At 36.8% G+C, this 20041-nt stretch overlaps 1 protein-coding gene and 1 long non-coding RNA gene across 5 annotated transcripts in view; both read left to right on the forward strand.

Annotated features, from left to right (window-relative positions):
* ORC5 (origin recognition complex subunit 5) overlaps nt 1-20041 on the forward strand; it is a 92345-nt gene that overhangs the window by 20475 nt on the left and 51829 nt on the right. For all 4 annotated transcript variants that reach the window (XM_047694830.1, XM_047694828.1, XM_047694831.1 and 1 more), the window contains exons 6-8: nt 2572-2702; nt 12238-12286; nt 12375-12465. In XM_047694830.1, the coding sequence (XP_047550786.1) occupies nt 2572-2702; nt 12238-12286; nt 12375-12465 (271 nt within the window). The remainder of the gene's footprint in view (nt 1-2571; nt 2703-12237; nt 12287-12374; nt 12466-20041) is intronic.
* On the forward strand, nt 17148-19191 carry LOC125080757 (uncharacterized). The gene is made up of 2 exons (XR_007121465.1): nt 17148-17537; nt 17762-19191. It is a non-coding gene; the product is annotated as an uncharacterized LOC125080757 (long non-coding RNA).

Here is a 20041-nt window from a genome sequence, read left to right on the forward strand (position 1 = left end):
TGGTATTTCATGTTCAGGATCCCCACTCTCTTAGCAGTGACCACTGGGGGCCCAGTTTGGAATTCTTGTTTCTGATCTCTACCACATGCAGACTACTCTTCTTTTGGTAAAGCATTTTTTTCTTTAACCCTGGTGGATTTACAATGTACTTCATCAGCTTTTTGGTTTGGTTTAGTTATTGTATCATTCAGGAAAAGTTATGCTCCAATAAATAATCTAAATACCTCAGTGACTTATAGTTTGCCGTCTCCCAACCTTTGTGCTGTATTTGTCCCGTGTTTTACTTTTACATTTATTATAAACCACATATTTTTTAAAAAGATTTTATTTGAGAGAGAAAGGGGGTGGCAAAAGGAGAGGGAGAGAATCTCAAGCAGACTATGTGCCGAGCACAGAGCCCAATTTAGGGCTTGAACTCATGACCCTGAGATCATGACCTGAGCTGAAATGAAGAGTTGGACACTTAACTGACTGAGCCACCCAGGTGCCCCTGTTATAAACCCATATTAAATTATTATTTGGGCTTTTTAATTTTTTAATAAAAAAATCTTTTATTGTTTATCTGGCTTGAGCTTCTTGGATGTATGGATTGTATAGTTTTAGCAACTTTGGAAAATTTTCAGCCCTTTATTTCTTCAAATATTTTATCTTTGTTTCCTGTGCCCCTTTTCCTTGCCTTTTCCTGGGACTTCATTACATGTTATGTTAGACCATATGATATTGTCTCATTGAATCTGTTTACTTATTTAAATTTTATATCTTTCTTCTCTGTGTGTTATCAGGGATAGTTCTTTCTCTCTGTCTTTAAGTTCACTGACTTTTTTTTTTTTTCTGTGTCTAACCTGCCATTAATCCCATCCAGTGGAATTTATCATTACAGATCCTACTATGCTTTTGTTTTCCCTAGTAGTTTTGACCTTATGAGTATGTTTATAATAGTTGTTTTAATGTCCTTGTCTGTTGATTTCCATGACCTCTTTCATTTTGGATTTGTTTCTATTGACTAATTTTATCTATTATGGTATTCATTATGCTACTTTATGTATTTAGTAATTTTTGATTGAATAATAGATACTCTGTTTTTTGTTGTATATTGGACATTTTTCTAGGAAGCACTTAAATTTTTTAAAGATTTATCTGACTCTTTCAGGGCTATTTACATGGACTCCAAAGCTAAGTTGGACTTTGTGTTTTTTATTTAGTGGTTGTGATATAAAAGATGCAGATCTAGTAACAGCCTCCCATACAGAATCTGTTCAGGATAATATTCCAGGCATGTGCCTGGGCTTTGAAATGCGCTAGGATTTTTTTTTTTTTTTCAGTCATCAGCCCTCTCAAAAAGAGGCCTTGGTATATAACTATATATAAGTTTCTCTCTCTTTTTTTTTTAAAGATTTTATTTATGTATTTGACAGAGATCACAGGTAGGCAGAGAGGCAGGCAGAGAGAGAGGAAGGGAAGCAGGCTCCCCACTGAGCAGAGAGCCCGATGCGGGGCTCGATCCCAGGACCCTGGGACCATGACCTGAGCCGAAGGCAGAGGCCTTAAACCCACTGAGCCACCCAGGCGCCCCTATAAGTTTCTCTTAATATATATCCAGTGATAGGCCATATGTATTGTTCAGTCTTGGTATAACTATATCGGTGAGGAATGAGACAGTGGTAGATTCAGGAGCTGATGGTAAATGGCATAGTATCCATGGTGAAAATAACTCACCTCTTAAAGGGAATCTTAGACAAAAGGAAATTGACTTGATCAGAACATCCTCTAAGAGTTTTTGCTTGGAAGTATTGCAAAAATCCTGAACCTGTGAAACTGGTAAAGAACTCCTAACGAAGGAGTCTAAAGAGACCATTGCACCAGGGAACCAGAGGGAATTGCAGTAAGGAATGAATGACTCATTGATTTCGAGTCATTGATTTTTGAATACTGGGTGATTGTTTCTCTTTTAATTTTAACTGTGTTTCTACAGTATGATATTTCCAGCAGGATAAAATAAAGTTTAGGATTCCAAACCTGTGATATTATATGAAGAGTTTAAGGTAGAAGAGAAATTCAGTAAAGATAACCAAAGCTTTAGGAAGAAAACATGATTTATAAAAGGGGAAATGATGAAGTAAAGATGACGATTTTCGTAAAAACTTAGGAATTCTTTTTATTTTTCAGAAAATGAAGAGCATTTTCCAGTTTGGTGGTCATTTATGTAGTACCCCTCCTTGCTTTTTCTAGTTAGTTTACTTATTAGGCAGAAAAATTAATAGGATATATATGCTTTTTTCATCCTTGATACTGATTTTGCCTGTAGAGGTTCTTGAGTTTTTATTTAGATGTCATTATTTAATATTTGTCTTAAGCAATTTTTAGTAATGTTTTTAGAACATTAGATCTGTAATTTTTTTACTTCAGTTTCAAAAGTTGTGTTACTTTTCTAATCTTGTAACAGGTTTCTTATTCCTTAATAATTGCCGGGCCTGTATATTTATTGTTTTATACCCTTGTTATAAAATCCTGGAAGATATAACTTCTGGGGTGTTGGGTTAATCCTTAAGTTCATGTGTGTCCTTTGAACAGGGAACCTTCAAAAGATACTGTCACATGATCATCCTCCAGAGTATTCAGCTGATTTCTATGCTGCTTACATTAATATTCTTCTTGGAGTTTTCTACACTGTCTGCCGAGATTTGAAAGAGCTCAGACATCTGGTGAGTGAGCTTTTTACTTTAAAAAAAAAAAAAAAAGAAAAGAAAAAGGGGCACCTGGGTGGCTCAGTGGGTTAAGCCTCTACCTTCGGCTCAGGTCATAATCTCAGGGTCCTGGGATCAAGCCGTGAATCAGGCAATCTGCTCAGCAGGGAGCCTGCTTCTCCTTCTCTCTCTGCCTGCTGCTCTGCCTACTTATGATCTCTCTCTCTCTCTCTCTCTGTCAAACAAATAAATAAAATCTTAAAAAAATATAAATTAAAAAAAGAAAAGGTACATCTTTTAATATTTTTCCACATAGAAATGGTGTGAGGTAGGCTAGCAGCTGAAAATTTATTCTAGAAATTTGGATATGGCCTTTTGAGGCTAACATAGTATGTGGTAGTCTCTTCCTTAGTACAAACTTCAGTCTGACCAGAAAACCTTCATTCATTTTTAGTTATGTCTTCTCACTCTTCCTTAGGAGTGTTTTTGTTTCCTTCTTTCTCTTTTTCTAATTGCAGAAAATGTAAAACTTCATTAAAATCAAAGTGAAGAGAAATAGAAGGTATAAAAGCTTAATAAATAATTTTATGTTTTTTAATTTTTTGTAACATTTCTCTCAGGTTTTGTGTATGTAGCAACAGGAGTCTGGCATCCATATGAACTTAAGAATAGTCAGGATAGTCAGAAGCCTTAACTACAGGTCTTTCATGAGCTATTCACCTTTAGTTATCTTAATATAAAGGATTGCTTTTAATATTTATGTAAATGATTACTTAAAAGATTATTTAAAAGAGTAGTAAAGCTATTTATATTTCACTAAAGAAATCATATTTACTTTAATTTTTCTTTGATCTATTTTTTAATTGAATGGGAAGGGAAGGAGGCAAGAGTGTCTGGTTTCCCTTTTAGAAACCTTCCATTTATACTAAGATTTTGTCTACATGTAAGAAAGTGATAATATATCTAAGGCTGGGAAGCAGTTACTTTTTTTTTTTTTTTTAAGATTCTATTCAATTATTTGAGAGAGAGAGAACATGAGCAGGGGGAGGGGCAAGCAGCCTACCCAGGACCCTGGGATCATGACCTGAGCTGAAGGCAGATGCTTAACCGACTGAGCCACCCAGGTGCCCCTGGAAAACAGTTTGTTTAAAAGGAACAGATTCTATAGATTTTAGCACATTTTCTTTGTTTTACTCTTTTCATCCAGGGATTCAGTATGTGTTTGAGACAGAATGTAGAAGAAGGTGACCATTTAAAATTGTGTTAACATTTAGTATGTTTTTCTAAGTTTTAGATTTTAGGCTTCTTCTGATTTAGATGTAGATAGCAAATATCATCTGAGTAGGGAAAAAACAAGAGACAAGCTGTTTTAGTTCAGGCTTGTCACTGACATCTCTCCAGCAATTGAATGTCTTGAATCCCTGGTGCCCAAAGGAAGTGACAACAGAGGGGCTTACAGAGAGGAGAGGGGTCAGTACACGGTCCCTGCATGAGGTAAAGTCAGGGGGAACACATCTCGCCTAGTAAGTAACCTGCAGTTGCCACAACTTAACCACTGATGTCCTTGAATCCTGTGGGAATCTGTGCCTGCAGCTATTTCAAAGTAGATCATAAAGTGTAAGAATAAAGAAGTGTTTGGGGAACTATTTCTAAAGAAAGTGTAGAAGAAAATATATATTTAAATATGATACTTTTTATAGTCCTCTATTTTATATAGTCCTTTTTTAGTCCTTTAGGTTTTTCTGAGAAAATATTTAGGGATGAGATTATAGTTTTGTTATTGTTGTTGTTACATCATGTTCATAAATTTGAAGCTTAAAGTGTGGTTTAAGCTTTTACTACTACTAGTAATGCTAATATATCTAAGAAATTATCTGTAAGCACAGGAAGGAAAATAACAGTATTCTTGTTTTCCTCCATATGTGGAACATAGGGTAACAAAGATGCTTTCTTTCAAGTGGATGCTATTGTTTATTTCAAAGTTTGTAAGTAGCATAGTTATTGAAAGTTTAATAAATTACTTGGAAAGGATCCTTTTTAGGCATCTTTTCTACATATGCACTTTTAAGTTTGCTTTACAACTTATTTCTTTAAGTACTATTTTTTGGAGGCTAGATCTGTAGGTAGCCCAAGATAGGAGAAAGTAAAGTACTACCTAGAATATTCATTTAGATTTGTCTTCTCTATCTTTATGATATTTTTAAAAATAGTAATTATAACTTGTAAAAGGGTCAGTTGGGGGCGCCTGGGTGGCTCAGTGGGTTAAGCCGCTGCCTTCGGCTCAGGTCATGATCTCAGGGTCCTGGGATCGAGTCCCACATCGGGCTCTCTGCTCAGCGAGAAGCCTGCTTCCCTCTCTCTCTTTCTCTGCCTGCCTCTCCGTCTACTTGTGATCTCTCTCTCTGTCAAATAAATAAATAAATAAAAATCTTTAAAAAAAAAAAATAAAAGGGTCAATTGAAGAAGTTATTTTTATATTCATTTGTGAGTGCCAAACACAGAATGATTTATTTTCTAAAAGTTTTTGCATGGTCCTTTTAAAACAAATCTGTTACACATTAAGTTTATTGTATTTTAAACTTTTTTCTTCTTAAATATCATAATTTTCTTAGAAATTACTCAGAAAAATTAACTGGTTAGGCAGAGCTTAGTAATCTTTTAGAGTGCAATTCCAAATTTCTGGTGCCAGGTTTTGTTATTGTTTGGCCATGTGCCTGTGGTGAACTGTGACATAGTGACTAAGAAGTGGATGCCGGATAATTGAATATCTGTATATTCAATATACATGGTATATATGATGTATATATACCATGTACCATATGTATATATGGTAGAATATATATACATATATATATATATATACACACACACACCCCATATATGTATATACATATATACACATACACATATATGTATATATACATATATATCATATGTATATATGGTAGAATGAGCAGAGGACTTAATATTAAAATACCTTAGCTCTGCCACTTACAAGCTCTGTATATAGTTTTATGTACTTCAATTTCCTCATTTCTAAAGTGGGGGGGGCAGCCAAGAGTACTTACCTCGGATGATTTTTATGAGGATAAAATGAAATACTCTCTATTAAAGTACTTATATAAAAATATGTTAGGTGATATTAGTGATAACAGTAAGTTATTTGAATAAATATTCTTTTAAAGTACAAATAATTTCTGGGGGGATCATTTACTTTTTGTAAATTATTCGAATGAACTAATACAGTTGGTCTTTATGTAGCCAGGACCCAGCACTGCCTAGGAAATAGCAGCTTATCTTTGAGCAGGGTACTAGATAACTCATCCAATGGATGTTTAGAGCATGGGAAGAGGTAGGTTCTGGGTCATAAGATGGCAAAGGGAGCTGGCACAGAGAAGCTGCTCAGAGTACAGTCTTCTGCCTTGCCCGTAACTTACTTGTCTCACATGCAGCTGACCAACCTAATGTAATTTCTACTTCAAACAGTCATGAAACTCTCAAATCTCAAATTCTCTCATGTATTTTTCAATCTTTTTTTTTTTTTTTTTTGATGAGGAAGAGATTGTCACAGTTCTGAAAATGGTTACAGATCTGTCCACTAGCTCTCAGTTGACTCAAAAGACAGTACACACCAATGTGTTTCTATATATACTGGTTATTTTTTCTTTATTTTTACAGTACGATTGTATTAGGGAAAAATGGTCCCTGAGAACTAAAATGAATGAGATCATAAAATTTTGCAAATAAAGAATCATGAGGTCTGGCTCCAGAGCATATGTTCATAAGCACTATGTTACAACTACCTCTTAAATAATAGCCAGTTTTATTGAGTACTTTCTGTCTACTGGCCACTGTTCTAATCCTTTTACCAATATCGACTCAATTCTTACAAAAACCCTGTGAAGGAAGGCATTATCATGAATTTTCATTTATAGATGAAGAAACGTAAGATGTATCATTTACCAGCTATGTTCTTGGCAAGTTACTTAACCTTTTTGAACTTGAGTTTTCTCTTCTGTTAAGCAGGTATATTATCTGCCCCAGAGGAATTTTGTAAGTTAAAAAAAGGGGGGGTGGGGAGCACATGTTAAATGCCTGATAGCTGAAAGGGATCAGTTAATTTTAGTTCTCTTTCCCGCTGCTGAGCAAATGTTCATGGACTTAAAAATACATTGTAATCTTACTAATTCCAAGATCATAAACTATGGCTTGGGTATGGAGACTGTTAACCAAAACTGCTTTAGGTTTGCATCATATGTTAAAGTCATATATTAAAGAATATAAGTTTGAAGGTTGATCTGGCAGAACAGCTATTATTCTTTTGATGGCCAGGTTTGGTTTGACAGATGGCTGGGTGAGTGGGTGTCCTTCACCATTGTTTTATGTCTTTATACTGTTTGATTTATCAACGAGGATGTCTTTTCCACATAGAAAAGAGCTACTTTTTGGTGAAATGTTCTTAACGGGGAGGCACAGTCTTTAATTAGGAGAAATAACCTAGCTAGGTTTGTTTTTCTTTTACTTTCTTCTTGATTTTTTTGATCAAAGTGTAGCATACATATAGAAAAACACAAGAGGTACCTGGGTGGTGCTCAGTTGGTTAAGCATTGGACTCTTGATTTCAGCTTAGGTCTTGATCTCAGAGTCATGAGTTCAAGCTCCACATTGGGCTCCACACTGGGTGTGGAGCCTACTTTAAAAAAAAGAGAAAAGCACATAAACCATACATATGCACCACAGTGAATTATCACAAAATGAAAACAGCTGTGTAAATATAATCCAAGTCAAGTAGAAAATTACTAACATCCAAGGAGCCCACTTCATGCTTCCTCCCTGTTCCTACCTCTTCTTCCCTCTTCAGAGATAATCACTATCTTTGCTTCTAACATTAAAGGTTAGTTTTGAAAAAAAAAAAAAAAAAAAAGGTTAGTTTTGCCTGTTCTTGAACTTTTATCTAAAGGGAAACATACAGTATGCATTCTTTTTTTATCTGTCTACTTTTGCTCGACATTTTGAGATACTCATCCATGTTAAATGAAGCTATGGCATATCTTGAGTGGTCCCATAGTCATCTTTAGACAAAAGAGTAAGCAAGAAACAGTATTTAGCTAGCTTTCCCAGTTGGGCCTTCCTAGGGTACCTTTACTTTTGGCCTTGAATAATTAAGAATTCTTTTTGTATCACAACCACATTCATTGGTACTGACATGTTAATAGTTTGCTCTCATTATTTTATTAGATATAGTATTTACAAGATAAAGTATTGGATAGTTTTAAAAGTTATTTAAAAATTTTTGGAAGCATTTATGGGGCACCTGAGTAGCTTTGTCAGTTAAAGTGTCTGCCTTTGACTTTGGTTATGATCTCAGGGTTCTGGGATTGAGACCCACATCCTGCTCCCTGCTCAGCGGGGAGCCTGCTTCTCCCTTTTCCTCTGCCTTTCCCTCTGCTGTGCTCTCTCTTGCTCTCTCTCTCTCTGCCAAATAAATAAAATCTTTAAAAAAATTTTTGGAAGCAGTTTCTAATTTACCAAAAGTTGCAGGTACAATAAAAAGAATTTTTCCTCTTTTTTCCCCCTAATCATCTGAGATTATTTGTAACCTGATGCCCCGTGACCCCAAATACTTTAGTGTATGTATCTTAGAATGGCATTCTCCCACATAACTACAGTACAGCCATCAAAACGAGAAAATGGGCTCATTGGTCCAATCTGATCCTCAGACCCTATTCAGGATTTGCCACTTGTCACAATGATGTACTTGAGAGCAAAAGAATCCAATTGAGAACAACATACTGCATTTAGTTGCTATGTTTCTTGAACTTTCATTTGGAGTAGTTGTTCAGTTTTCAGCTTTCATGATCTTGAGACCTTTGAAGATTACAGGCCAGTTGTTTTGTGGAATCACCTTTCATTTTGTTTGCTTATGGTCAAATTCAGGTTATGCATCTGACAGAAATATCACAGAAATGATGCTTTCTTCTCATTGCATCTTGTCAGGTGTTACAGGATTTCATTTTATTTTATAACTGGTAATGTTCACTTTGATCATTTGATTAAGATAGTATTTCTTTTCTCCTTGTTGTGGGGAAGTATCTCAAAACCTTGTAAATACCCTGCTCCTCATCAGAATTTCAACTTAATCATTTTTCATATCTGTCTGGCTTTAGGATATCCTGTTTTTTTTTTTTTTTAATTTTTATTTATTTGACAGAGAGATCACAAGTAGGCAGAGAGGCAGGCAGAGAGAGAGGGGGAAGCAGGCTCCCCACTGAGCAGAGAGCCTGATTCGGGGCTCGATCCCAGGATCTTGACCTGAGCGGAAGGCAGAGACTTAACCCACTGAGCCACCCAGGCGCCCCAGTATATCCTGTTTTAAGATAGGACAGTTACCAAGGTGGGTATCACATAATCCCATGAGCACTTTAAAAGGAGAGTTTTCTGTGGCTGCTGAAAGAAGGGGAAGTCAGAGATTGGGAGCATACTTTAACTTCTGGGTAAGATGGGGATGATAATAATAATGTCTACCCCATAGGCTCATTTAGAGGATTAAATGAGTTAATGCATATAATAAGGGCTCCATTGCTTGATTAAATCATGTTAACACAGATGTTCTCAGTTCTGATTTTTATATCTCTAATATTTCAGAGATGAAATGTAGGCATTCTTAAAAAGGCAAAAGAGTTCAGAAATTATTTCTGTGTGGCCTTGGAATATTAAAATATGTTTCTATATTTGTACTTGAACATGTGTTTTAGCTTTCTATTGTTGTGTAACAAATTACCACAAATTTAGTGGCTTAAAACTACACATTTATTAGCTCACAGTTCTGTAGGTCAGAAATCCAGGTACTGTTGCTGGCTTCTGCTCAGGATATCAGATAAAATTAAAATTTTGTCTAAACTCTATTCTCATCTTGAGTTCTAGGGAAAATAGCTTCCAAGCTTGTTCAGACTCGACAGAATGCAGGTTTTCTTGGCTGTAAGAATGAGGTCTGAAGCTGTCTTGCCAGCTGTCAGCCAAGTCCCAGGCCTCCTGGAGAGCACCTATGTTCTTTGCCACATACCTATCCATCCACCAGCCAGCAAGGGTTTGTTCAGTCCTTATACTCCTAATCTCTGACTTCTGTGACTAGCCAGAGAACACTTTCTGTTTTTGAAGGGCTTCTGTGATTAGGTCAGACTCATCTGATTATCTCTATTTTGGGGACTATCTTTGGGACTTTAATTACATCTACAAAATTCTTTTATAGCAGTACCTAAATTAATGTTTGATTGAATAATGAGAGAAGGTATGCATATATATCAGGGGCTGGCAGTCTTGGGGGGCTATCCTAGAGTTTTGCTTACTATAGTATACATGTATCTTTTTTTTTTTTTAAGTTTTGTTTTTAGTAATCTCTACACCCAACATGGGGCTCAAACTCATGACTCTGAGATTGTGGGGCACACTTTTCTGACTGAGCCAGCCAGGTGCCCTTTTTAGATGGTTTTTTAACAAATAATTTCAAGTAGAATAATGAATTTTCTTTGAAAATCTCACTGAGAAAGAGTTGAAAGTTTCCTAAATTGCCTATCTAATGGATTGTTTGGCCTCTTAAAGCAATGCAAGTTTTTCTTTGCTGTATAAGGGAAATAGTCTCTCTGTTTCACCTTGGTCAGGCTTTGATAACTTAATGCCCTTATTGGTTTAGAAATAAATTCCCAGGACATCTCACAGATCATGATCATGAATTCAGGCACTGGAATCTCTGTGCCTATAGGCAAATTATATTTTGCTTTCTTGGCCAACAAATGGGCATAATAAACGTGCAATTGTCAGGAATAAGTGAGATAACAGGTGGCCATAACTAACTCTTGATAATTAAGCTTCTCCTGTTGTGAGCATGAATACTTACTGAGCACATGGTCATTTCTTAATAAAGTTATGCCTCTGTCTTGCCCCCATCCCCTTTTTGAGGTAAGAGTAAAATATATACTTACAAGTTTAGGAATAATGGGGAGATACATGGGGGGAATGTTCAGTGGGAATAGAAATTTATTATATCAAAAAATTTTCTAAAAATTATTTTTGCTTGGGCTTTGGAATTATTTTTGTGATTTTATTAGCAGACTTTTCATTTCCAGTCTCTGGGTAATTTGGAGGACAGTTTAAATTATCAATGGTCCTAAAGTTAGATTTTGGTGTAAATAATCCTATATATAGGGAATTAAGATTTGCTTATATTTGAGGATTAATATAGGAGAAATGGGTATAATATTAGAGAGCACATTTGAATGTTAATAGCCAAAGTTGTGAAAAGTATTTTGTATTTGGACATATTATTTTGTCAAATTTCCCTTGTTTGTAAGGGCTAGGATTTATGATTTACTTAAATACCGAGATTGTATTTGGACAGTTATGGGTACTCATAATCTTATAGCTTTATATACTCAACAAGTTCTTGTGGAATGACATGGGGAAGATATGAATTTACTGAATTAAAATGAGAAAATTGTCTCCTAAAGTTATCTTCATTACTTTTTACTGCTATTTGTAAATGATTAAACATGTATTTTAATGGTTTGGCCAAGAAAAAAAAGCAGTTCGCCAAGTTGTTTACCAGTTACTTCTGATATCGTGACTTCACTGTTATTAAGCAGTGTTTAGATCTGAAAACCTGAAACTAAGCTCAGAGAGTTGGCCTCTCTACACTTAATATGAACAGAGTTTTGAAGATTTTTCTGCCCTAAACTGTTGCTTTTTATGAAGTAAAATAGGAAAAACTGTTTCAAGGATTAGTTCTCAGCTCTCTCTCACCTTCTAGATTTGAGGTTGGATAGTTAATATGTGAATATTTACCTCTGTCTACCCCCAGGCTTCATTATGGAATCATTTCAGTATGAAATACTTGTGATCAAGTTAATATTAATAAATGGCAGCAGCTTGTTTTTATAAGTTTGCTTGAACTACTTGGTAGAATTCCTGTTGATTCATGGAAAACTAATAAATAATCTTGATTAGTTAGTGCTTCTCAGACTTTGGAACACATAGAATTCTTGGAGAGATTGTTAAAGTGGATTCCTGGATCTCATTCTTAGAGGTTCTGATCGTGTGTGCCTGGCATGGTGCCAAGAACTTGCATTTACAGTAGTCTTAGGTGGTGGTGCCAGTCTCATAATTTTGAATTGTACTGAATGAGATAATGTTTGATTTGTGAAAATGTTCAGACCTTGGAAAGTAACAGGTTAAATTTAGTGGTATTGTATGTTTTATGGTCCTTTATGACAGAATTATAAACTAAAATTACAAATTATGCTTTGCTCCATTACTTTATATCTAGAGGCTAATATATTAGGCAGGATTTAGGCAATTCAGGAGTATTTTGTATGTTGTTTTACTATCATTTTTTATATTTGTTGTTTTATTATTGTAATAAGCTATAATAATATTTTACCTGAGTAATTATATTGAAGTAAAATTACCTACATTCTAATTAACATTGTACTTGGAAAATAATTCCTATTTGTGGTGAATAAGTGCTTTCTCTCTCTCTTCTTTTTCCCTTCATTTATAGGCAGTACTTAATTTTCCTAAATATTGTGAACCTGTGGTTAAAGGAGAAGGTAATTGTGTAATTTTACTTATTAATATTTGTTTTGAAACAATTTCTGTAAGATCTGAATTTTTGAAATTTTCTCCCCTTTGGGGTAGCAAATGAACGCGATACTCGCAAACTCTGGAGAAATATTGAACCTCATTTGAAGAGAGCCATGCAGACTGTTTATCTCAGGGAAATATCAAGGTAATTTTCTGTTAGTGTGTATATTTCTATTTTTAATGTAGATATTTTGTCTACTAAAGTTTACATGTTTTCCTTTACCTTCTTCACACTAGGAAAAAACTCATGAGTTTTTAATCATTTCTTCTTATTTTGGGAAGGACAGACAATTTTTAACCAGTATGTTACACACTTTGAAGCAAGGCATTTATTTCACAATTGCTAACTTTCTTTAGGTCTGGAATGCTACAGGAAAATCAGCTTTAGCTTTGTTTTTTATATTTGGTTTAGGTATTTGAATAGGTTTAATGAAAACTTGATTATTAAAGCAATGTGTAAATCAAATCCTAAGTCTGCACTTGTCTGCTTTTAGAATTTCATAGTAGTGAAACTGCTCAGGAGATGTGGTGGCATATAGTGAGAAGAATAGGGTTTTGATTTCTATTTCAGCCATTTTCTACCCCTAGGCCTCAGCTCCCTCCTCTCATAGTCTTTCCAAGACTTAAAGTGTGTGAGAACGATTTATGAATAATACATTGCCTTACAGGTGATAGGTTAAGCCTCAGTTACAAATATCAACAACACGATCTGCTTTTCTCACTTTCTGGTTGGTTGTGTTATCATTTTTCTCTCATAAATACCTTAATCTGTAACTACTTTTTTTTTTTATTAACATATAATGTATCATTTGCCGCAGGGGTACAGGTCTGCGAATAATCAGGCTTACACATTTCACAGCACTCACTATAGCACATGCCCTCCCCAATATCCATATGTAACTACTATTCTTTACTAACTTTGCTTTTCATTTAATTAATTGATTAGATTATAATTCAGGGAGCAATTCAATAGTTTTCTGTTTTTTTTTTTTTTTAAGATTTTATTTATTTTTTTGAGAGAGAGACAGTGAGAGACAACATGAGCGAGGAGAAGGTCAGAGGGAGACGCAGACTCCCCATGGAGCTGGGAGCCTGATGCGGGACTTGATCCCGGGACTCCAGGATCATGACTTGAGCTGAAGGCAGTCGCTTAACCAACTGAGCTGCCCAAGAGCCCAATTCAGTAGTTTTTAAATAAATAGAAACATTACAAAGATACTGTTATTCCACTTTTCAATAATAAAAGTCATTTGATGAGGATTTTTGGAAGTCACAGAATAGAAATGCTTGTGATCTGCTCTTTTAAAGATAGAAAAATTTGGATGCTTGTTAAAATGATTTTTACATAATAAAGTACTTAGAGTTTCTCATAGGATAGTCATGGCCATGCATGTAAATCCAGTTTTCTCCACAAGATCAATAAGGAGAAGAGATAAAATCACTCATAACTCCTGTCTGCAGTATAACTGGGAGGCTATGGAGTTGACTACAAACTTCAGTTTATGTGTAATTAGTGAAACAGCCTAAGCCAGTGGAGCCAGCTCCTGAGCTCATGCTGAAGTAAAATGTTAAGCAGTGACTGCAAGAAGAGGATGGGCTCACTAGTTGTGAAGAAAGACAGATGAAATCACCTCTGGATGAGAGTCTGGCCCTGAGTGGGAAAACATTGAGAACAAGTGGGACCCAGAGGGTTAAAGCACTGGCTACTAAAGAATCAAAAGGAAGTGTTTTAAGAGTATGTATGGCAAGAATTATCATGGTAGTCTTGGAAAAGGATTGTTGTTGTTGTTGTTGTTGTTGTTTTAAAGGATTGTTTTTGAGGGAAGACAGAAAGATGATTTGGAAGCTGAGGGTATCCCTTGAAGGGTAGGTAGGTAGTCAATAAAAAAGCAAGGGGTAGAAATTAGGATAGCCATGGCACCACACCCCTATCAAACAAAAAAAAAGAATGACGAAATCGGAAGATAAGCCAATCCCTCCCCCTCAAAAAGGCACTATGTTTTAAAGAAGATGCACTTCATTTTTACAGAAGAAGGCATTTTAGAACCAAGAACTCTACTAAGCCATCCCAAACCCTCTCACCCCTGCATTCATAGTATCATCTGTTTGCTGATCCAAGCAAACGCTGGGCATTTCAAAATGAAGAGAGTATAAATAGAAAATCCACAAAAAGGTATTATAAGAAGAAATAGAAAATGTGAATAAAAAAATTTTCGCTGATAAGAATTTTTCCCTTCCCACCAAAATAAAGCACAGGAAGATATTTTAAATTTTAAACAAGCATCTTCTAATAGGAAAAAATACTTAAGATCAGAAATTCAGCAACTCAGAATAGAAAAATAGGAGGATGTGAAACAAAATTGACCAAACTCAGGAATGGAATTCAAGCAAAAGTAATTTCCTCATTTGAACATGAAATTTTAAGATATCCAAAGGAGAGTAGATTCAATTGAGAATATAATAAAGAATATTGAAGAGAAGGGGCACCTGGGTAGCTCAGTGGGTTAAAGCCTCTGCCTTCGGCTCAGGTCATGATCTCAAGATCCTGGGATCGAGCCCCGAATCGGGCTCTCTGCTCAGCGGGGAGACTGCTTCCTCCCTTCTCTCTCTCTGCCTGCCTCTCTGCCTACTTGTGATCTGTCAAATAAATAAATAAAATCTTAAAAAAAAAAAAAGAATATTGAAGAGAAGAATGAAAACAACCAGGAGGACAAAACTAAATAAAGAGGTAAAAATAATCAAGTAGAATCTAATAAATGTGATAGGCAAAGAAGATTCAATGTATGTGTAATTGGAGTTCCTAAAGAATGAAAACAATGGATTTGAATTAAGATCTAAAACTGTTATCCAAGATTTTCTAGAAGTGAAAAAAAGACCTTGTTCCACATTTTTAAAAGAAGATTTTATTTATTTATTTGAGATACAGGAGGAGAGAGGGAGAGAGAGAGAGAGAGAGAGAGAGCGAGCGCACCCAAGCAGGGGGATGGGCAGAGGGAAAAGTAGAAGCCGACTCCCCACTGAGCAGGGAACCTGATGTGCTGCTCAGTCCCGGGACCATCACCTGAGCTGAAGGAAGATGCTCAACCAGGACTGAGCCACCCAGGTGCCGGTGGATAGACTTTTTAGTTAGATCTCAGTTGAAACTGGTTCTACCACGTAGAAGCTTTGTGTTGGTTAACTTCTCTTTCAGTTTTGTCATTTGTAAAAAAAGGGGGAAAAAAAGGATATGTTTCTGTCTTATAAGTTCATGAATATTAAATGGAATATCTTAAGAACTGGGTTCATAAGAGACATAAATGTTAGTCTCCTCTCTTCTCATTAAAGATGTCATTTTATCCCCTTGTTTTGCAAGTGTAAATAATGTTAAATGGGTAATTGCTATATAAGAAACTCTTACCAATTTAAACTGCCTCAAAGTCTGGGTTATAACAATGTAAATGAAAAATTTATTTTTATTTGCATTTATAAGAAGTAATGGATGTGAAAATGCCTTATAATTTGTGAAGCAATATTGAATTATAAGGTAGAGGAAGTGATCTGTTTTGAAAGTCAGCTTGTTGTGCTAGCTCTGCTCTCCACAAGGTTACTTGTAGTATGTCAGAATTTCCCATATTGCTGTACAGGCATACCTTGGAGATATTGCAGATTCTCTTCCAGACTACTGCCATTAAAAAAAATAATAATGCAATAAAGTGAGTCAAATGAGTTTTTTGGTTTCCCAGTGCATATATGTTAGTTTACACTGTACTCTCATCTGTTAAGAGTACAGTAGTTTATCTTAAAAAACTGCACAGTGTACATATACCTTAATAAAAAATATGTTACTGCTAAAAAATGCTAACCATCATCTGAGCTTTCAGTGAGTTGCAATGTTGTTGTTTTGTTTGTTTGGTTTTTTTTTTTTTTTTTTTTTTTGGGGCTAGTGTTGGGTCCGTTATCAAAGGAACGAGACTGAGACAAAGTGAAAGTTATGCAAAGCCTTATACTATGCTAAGCATTAGAAGTTAGACTGACCAGCCAGGGGAATGAGACTGAGACAAAGTGAAAGTTATGTAAAGCTTTATTCTATGCCAAGCATTAGAAGTCGTCTCTGACTGGCCAGGGCTGCCTCCGAAGAGAGCGACGACCCCTCGGTTTTACAGCCTAGTTTTATAGGGCACAACCGCAGACCTCTACGTATGTGGCTTTGGCTGATTAGATGTCTTTTACCTGCCTGGCCTTATTTTAGGTGTGTGTTTTAGCAGTGGTTACCTGGAACCGATATCACTAACTGCTGAGGCGTTTATTAAACAACAAAATGGCTACCTAAGCAACAAAATAGCTGTCTAGGCAACATGGAGTCACTCTGGCTAAGCAGGCCCAGGCAGGCCCTAGGAGTTTAGCAGGTTTTAACATGAAATTGGCCCCAACACTAGCAGAGGGTCTTGCCTTGATGTCGATGCCTGTTCACTGCTCAGGGTGGTGGTTGTTGAGCATTGAGGTGGCTGTGGCAATTTCTTAAGGCAACAGTGAAATTTACTGCATCTGTAGACTCTTCTTTCATGAACGATTTCTCTGTAGCTTGTAATGCTGTTTGATAGCATTTTACCCACAGTAGAACTTTCAAAATTGGAGTCAGTACTTTTAAATCCTCTTGTCACCTTAACAACTAAATTTTTTTTTTAAGATTTTACTTATTTGACAGACAGAGATCACAAGTAGGCAGAGAGGCAGACAAAGAGAGGAGGAAGCAGGCTCCCCGCTGAGCAGAGAGCCCGATGTGGGGCTTGATCCCAGGACCCTGAGATCATGACCTGAGCCAAAGGCAGAGGCTTTAGCTCACTGAGCCACCCAGGTGCCCCTTAACAACTAAATTTATATAGTATTCTGAATCCTCTGTTGTCATTTCAAAAATCTTCATTAGCATCTTAACCAAATTCCCTTTCAGGAAACCCCTTCCATTGTTCATCTGAAGCAGTTCCTCATCTATTAAAAAGTTCTGTCATGAGATTGCCGCAGTTCAGTTACATCTTCAGGCTCCGCTTCTAATTCTAGTTCTCTTGCTCTTCCACCCCTTCTGCAGTTATTTCTTCCACTGAAGTCTCGAATCCCTCAAAGTCATTCTTGAGGGTTGGAATCAGCTTTTTTTAAACTCCTATTACTGTTGATATTTTGACTTCTTCCCGTGAATCATGAATGTCCTTAATGGCATCTGGACTGGTGAATCCTTCCCAGAAGGTTTTCTTTTTTTTTTCTTTTTTTTTTTTTTTTAAAGATTTTATTTATTTATTTGACAGAGAGAAATCACAAGTAGGCAGAGAGGCAAGCAGAGAGAGAGGAGGAAGCAGGCTCCCTGCTGAGCAGAAACCCCGATGTGGGGCTCGAACCCAGGACCTGGGATCATGACCTGAGCCGAAGGCAGCGGCTTAACCCACTGAGCCACCCAGGCGCCCCCCCAGAAGGTTTTCAATTGACTTTGCTCAGATCTGTCAGAGGAATTACCATCTCTGGCAGCTCTAGCCTTGAGAAATGTATTTCTTCAATAGTAAGACTATAAGGTTGAAGTGACTCCTTGATCAAGAGGCTGCAGAATGGATATTGTGTTAGCAGGCCTGAGAACAACATGAATCTCTTTGTCCATCTCCCTCAGAGGTCTTGGGTGACCAGGTCCATTGTCAGTGAGCAGTCATATGTTGAAAGGAATCTTTTCTGAGCAGTAGGTCTCAACAGTGGGCTTAAAATTCTCCGTACACCATGTTGTACACATGCGCTGTCAGCAGGCTTTGTTGCTCCATTGATAGAACACAGGCAAAGTACATTTAGCATCATACTTAAGGGCCTTGAGATTTTTGGAATGGTCAGTGAGCATTAGCTTCAACTGAAAGTCACCAGCTACATTAGCCCCTTATAAGAGAGTCAGCTCCATAGCTATGAAAGTCCCAGATGGCATCTTTTTCCAGTAGGAGGCTGTTTCACCTACACTGAAAACCTCTTGTTCAGTGAAGCCGCCTTCATTCATGATCTTAGCTAGATCTTCTGGAAGAACTTGCTGCAGCTTCTACATCAGCACTTTCTGCTTCACCTTGCACTTTTATGTTATAGAGATGGTTTCTTTCTTTAAACCTCATGAACCAACCTCTGCTAGCTTCAAACCTTTTTTCTCCAGCTTCCTCACCCCTCTCAGCCTTCATAGAATTGAAGAATTAGGGCCTTGCTCTGGATTAGGCTTTGGCTTAAGGGAGTGTTTTGGCTGTTTTGATCTTCTGTCCATATCACTGTTCATATCCCATATCCAAGACCCCTAAAATATTCTCCAGATCAGCAACAAGGCTGTTTTGCTTTCTTACTGTTTTGTGTGTGTGCTGGAGTCGCACTTTCAGTTTCCTTGAAGAACTTTTTCTTTCCTTTTGCAACTTGGCTAACTGGTGCAAGAGGCCTAGCTTTTGGTCTATCTCAGCTTTTGACAGGACTTCCTCACTAGCTCTAATATTCTCTAGCTGGTGATTTAAAGTGAGAGACATGCAACTCTTCCTTTCACTTGAACACTCAGATGCCATTGTAGGGTTACTGATTGGCCCAGTTTCGATATAATTGTGTCTCAGGGAATAGGAAGGCCCAAGGAGAAGAAGAGATGGAGGAATGGCCAGTCAATGGAGCAGGTAAGTTTGCTGTCCTCTGTGGGTGCACTTCATGACCTCCAAAACAATTAGAATAGTAATATCAAAGGTCACTTGGTCACAGATCACCATAAGAAATAATAAAAATGAAAAAATTTGAAATAGTATGAGAATTACCCAGATGTGACAAAGAGACATGAAGTGAGCAGTTGCTGTAAGAAAAATGGCACTGATAGATGTGCTTGAAGCAGGGTTGCCACAGAGCTTCAATTTGTTAAAAAAAAAAAAATGCACTATCTGCAAAGCACAGTGAAGTAAAGCATGATAAAATGAGGTATGCCTTTATTTCCATAATTTTCAGCGCTGCTTGCAGTTTTGAAAAAAATACATAGTTTGATTTGGGATATTTAGTTCTGGTCTGGCATTTATTTTTAAATTGGTATTTTAAGAGCTGAGTTAGAGTTTGAGAGGGTTCTTAGAGATCATTGCATCTAACTGCCTTATTTTTTGGTGAGAAGATTATTGATTTATTCAAGGTCATACAGCTAAAACGTCTCTCAGGGCAGTCTTTTTCCTTACACTATAGTGTGTTTCCTAATGAATTTTGTCATATCATGGCTTCATATTCTTAATAATATTTGAGGGTGTTTAGTAGTTTTAATTGCAGGTAAGATCAGAGAGGGGCAGTGGAAATGAAATGCCATTCTGTAAGGATTCAGGTCTTAGCTCTGGCCTGGTGTCCTTGGGCAGCTTAACCTGTGGGCCTCAATTTTCTGATGTAATGGTACTTATTTTAAGAGATTGTTATGTAGGGGCACCTGGGTGGCTCAGTCGGTTAAGCATTAGCCTTCGGCTCAGGTCATGATCCCAGGGTGCTGGGATTGAGCCCCACATTGGGTGCCCTGCTCAGTGGGGAGCTCGCCTCTCCCTCTTCCTCTGTTCTTCTCCTCCATTTGAGCTTTCTTTCTCTCTCAGATAGATAAAATCTTTTTTTTTTGTTTTTTTTTTTTAAATTTATTTGACACAGAGAGAACACAAGTAGGCAGAGAGGCAGGCAGAGAGAGGCGGGGAAGCAGGCTCCCTGCTGAGCAGAGAGCCCAATGCGGGGCTCAATCCCAGGACCCT

The sequence above is a fragment of the Lutra lutra genome, chromosome 11, assembly GCF_902655055.1.
Source record: "Lutra lutra chromosome 11, mLutLut1.2, whole genome shotgun sequence".
Lineage (NCBI taxonomy): Eukaryota > Metazoa > Chordata > Mammalia > Carnivora > Mustelidae > Lutra > Lutra lutra.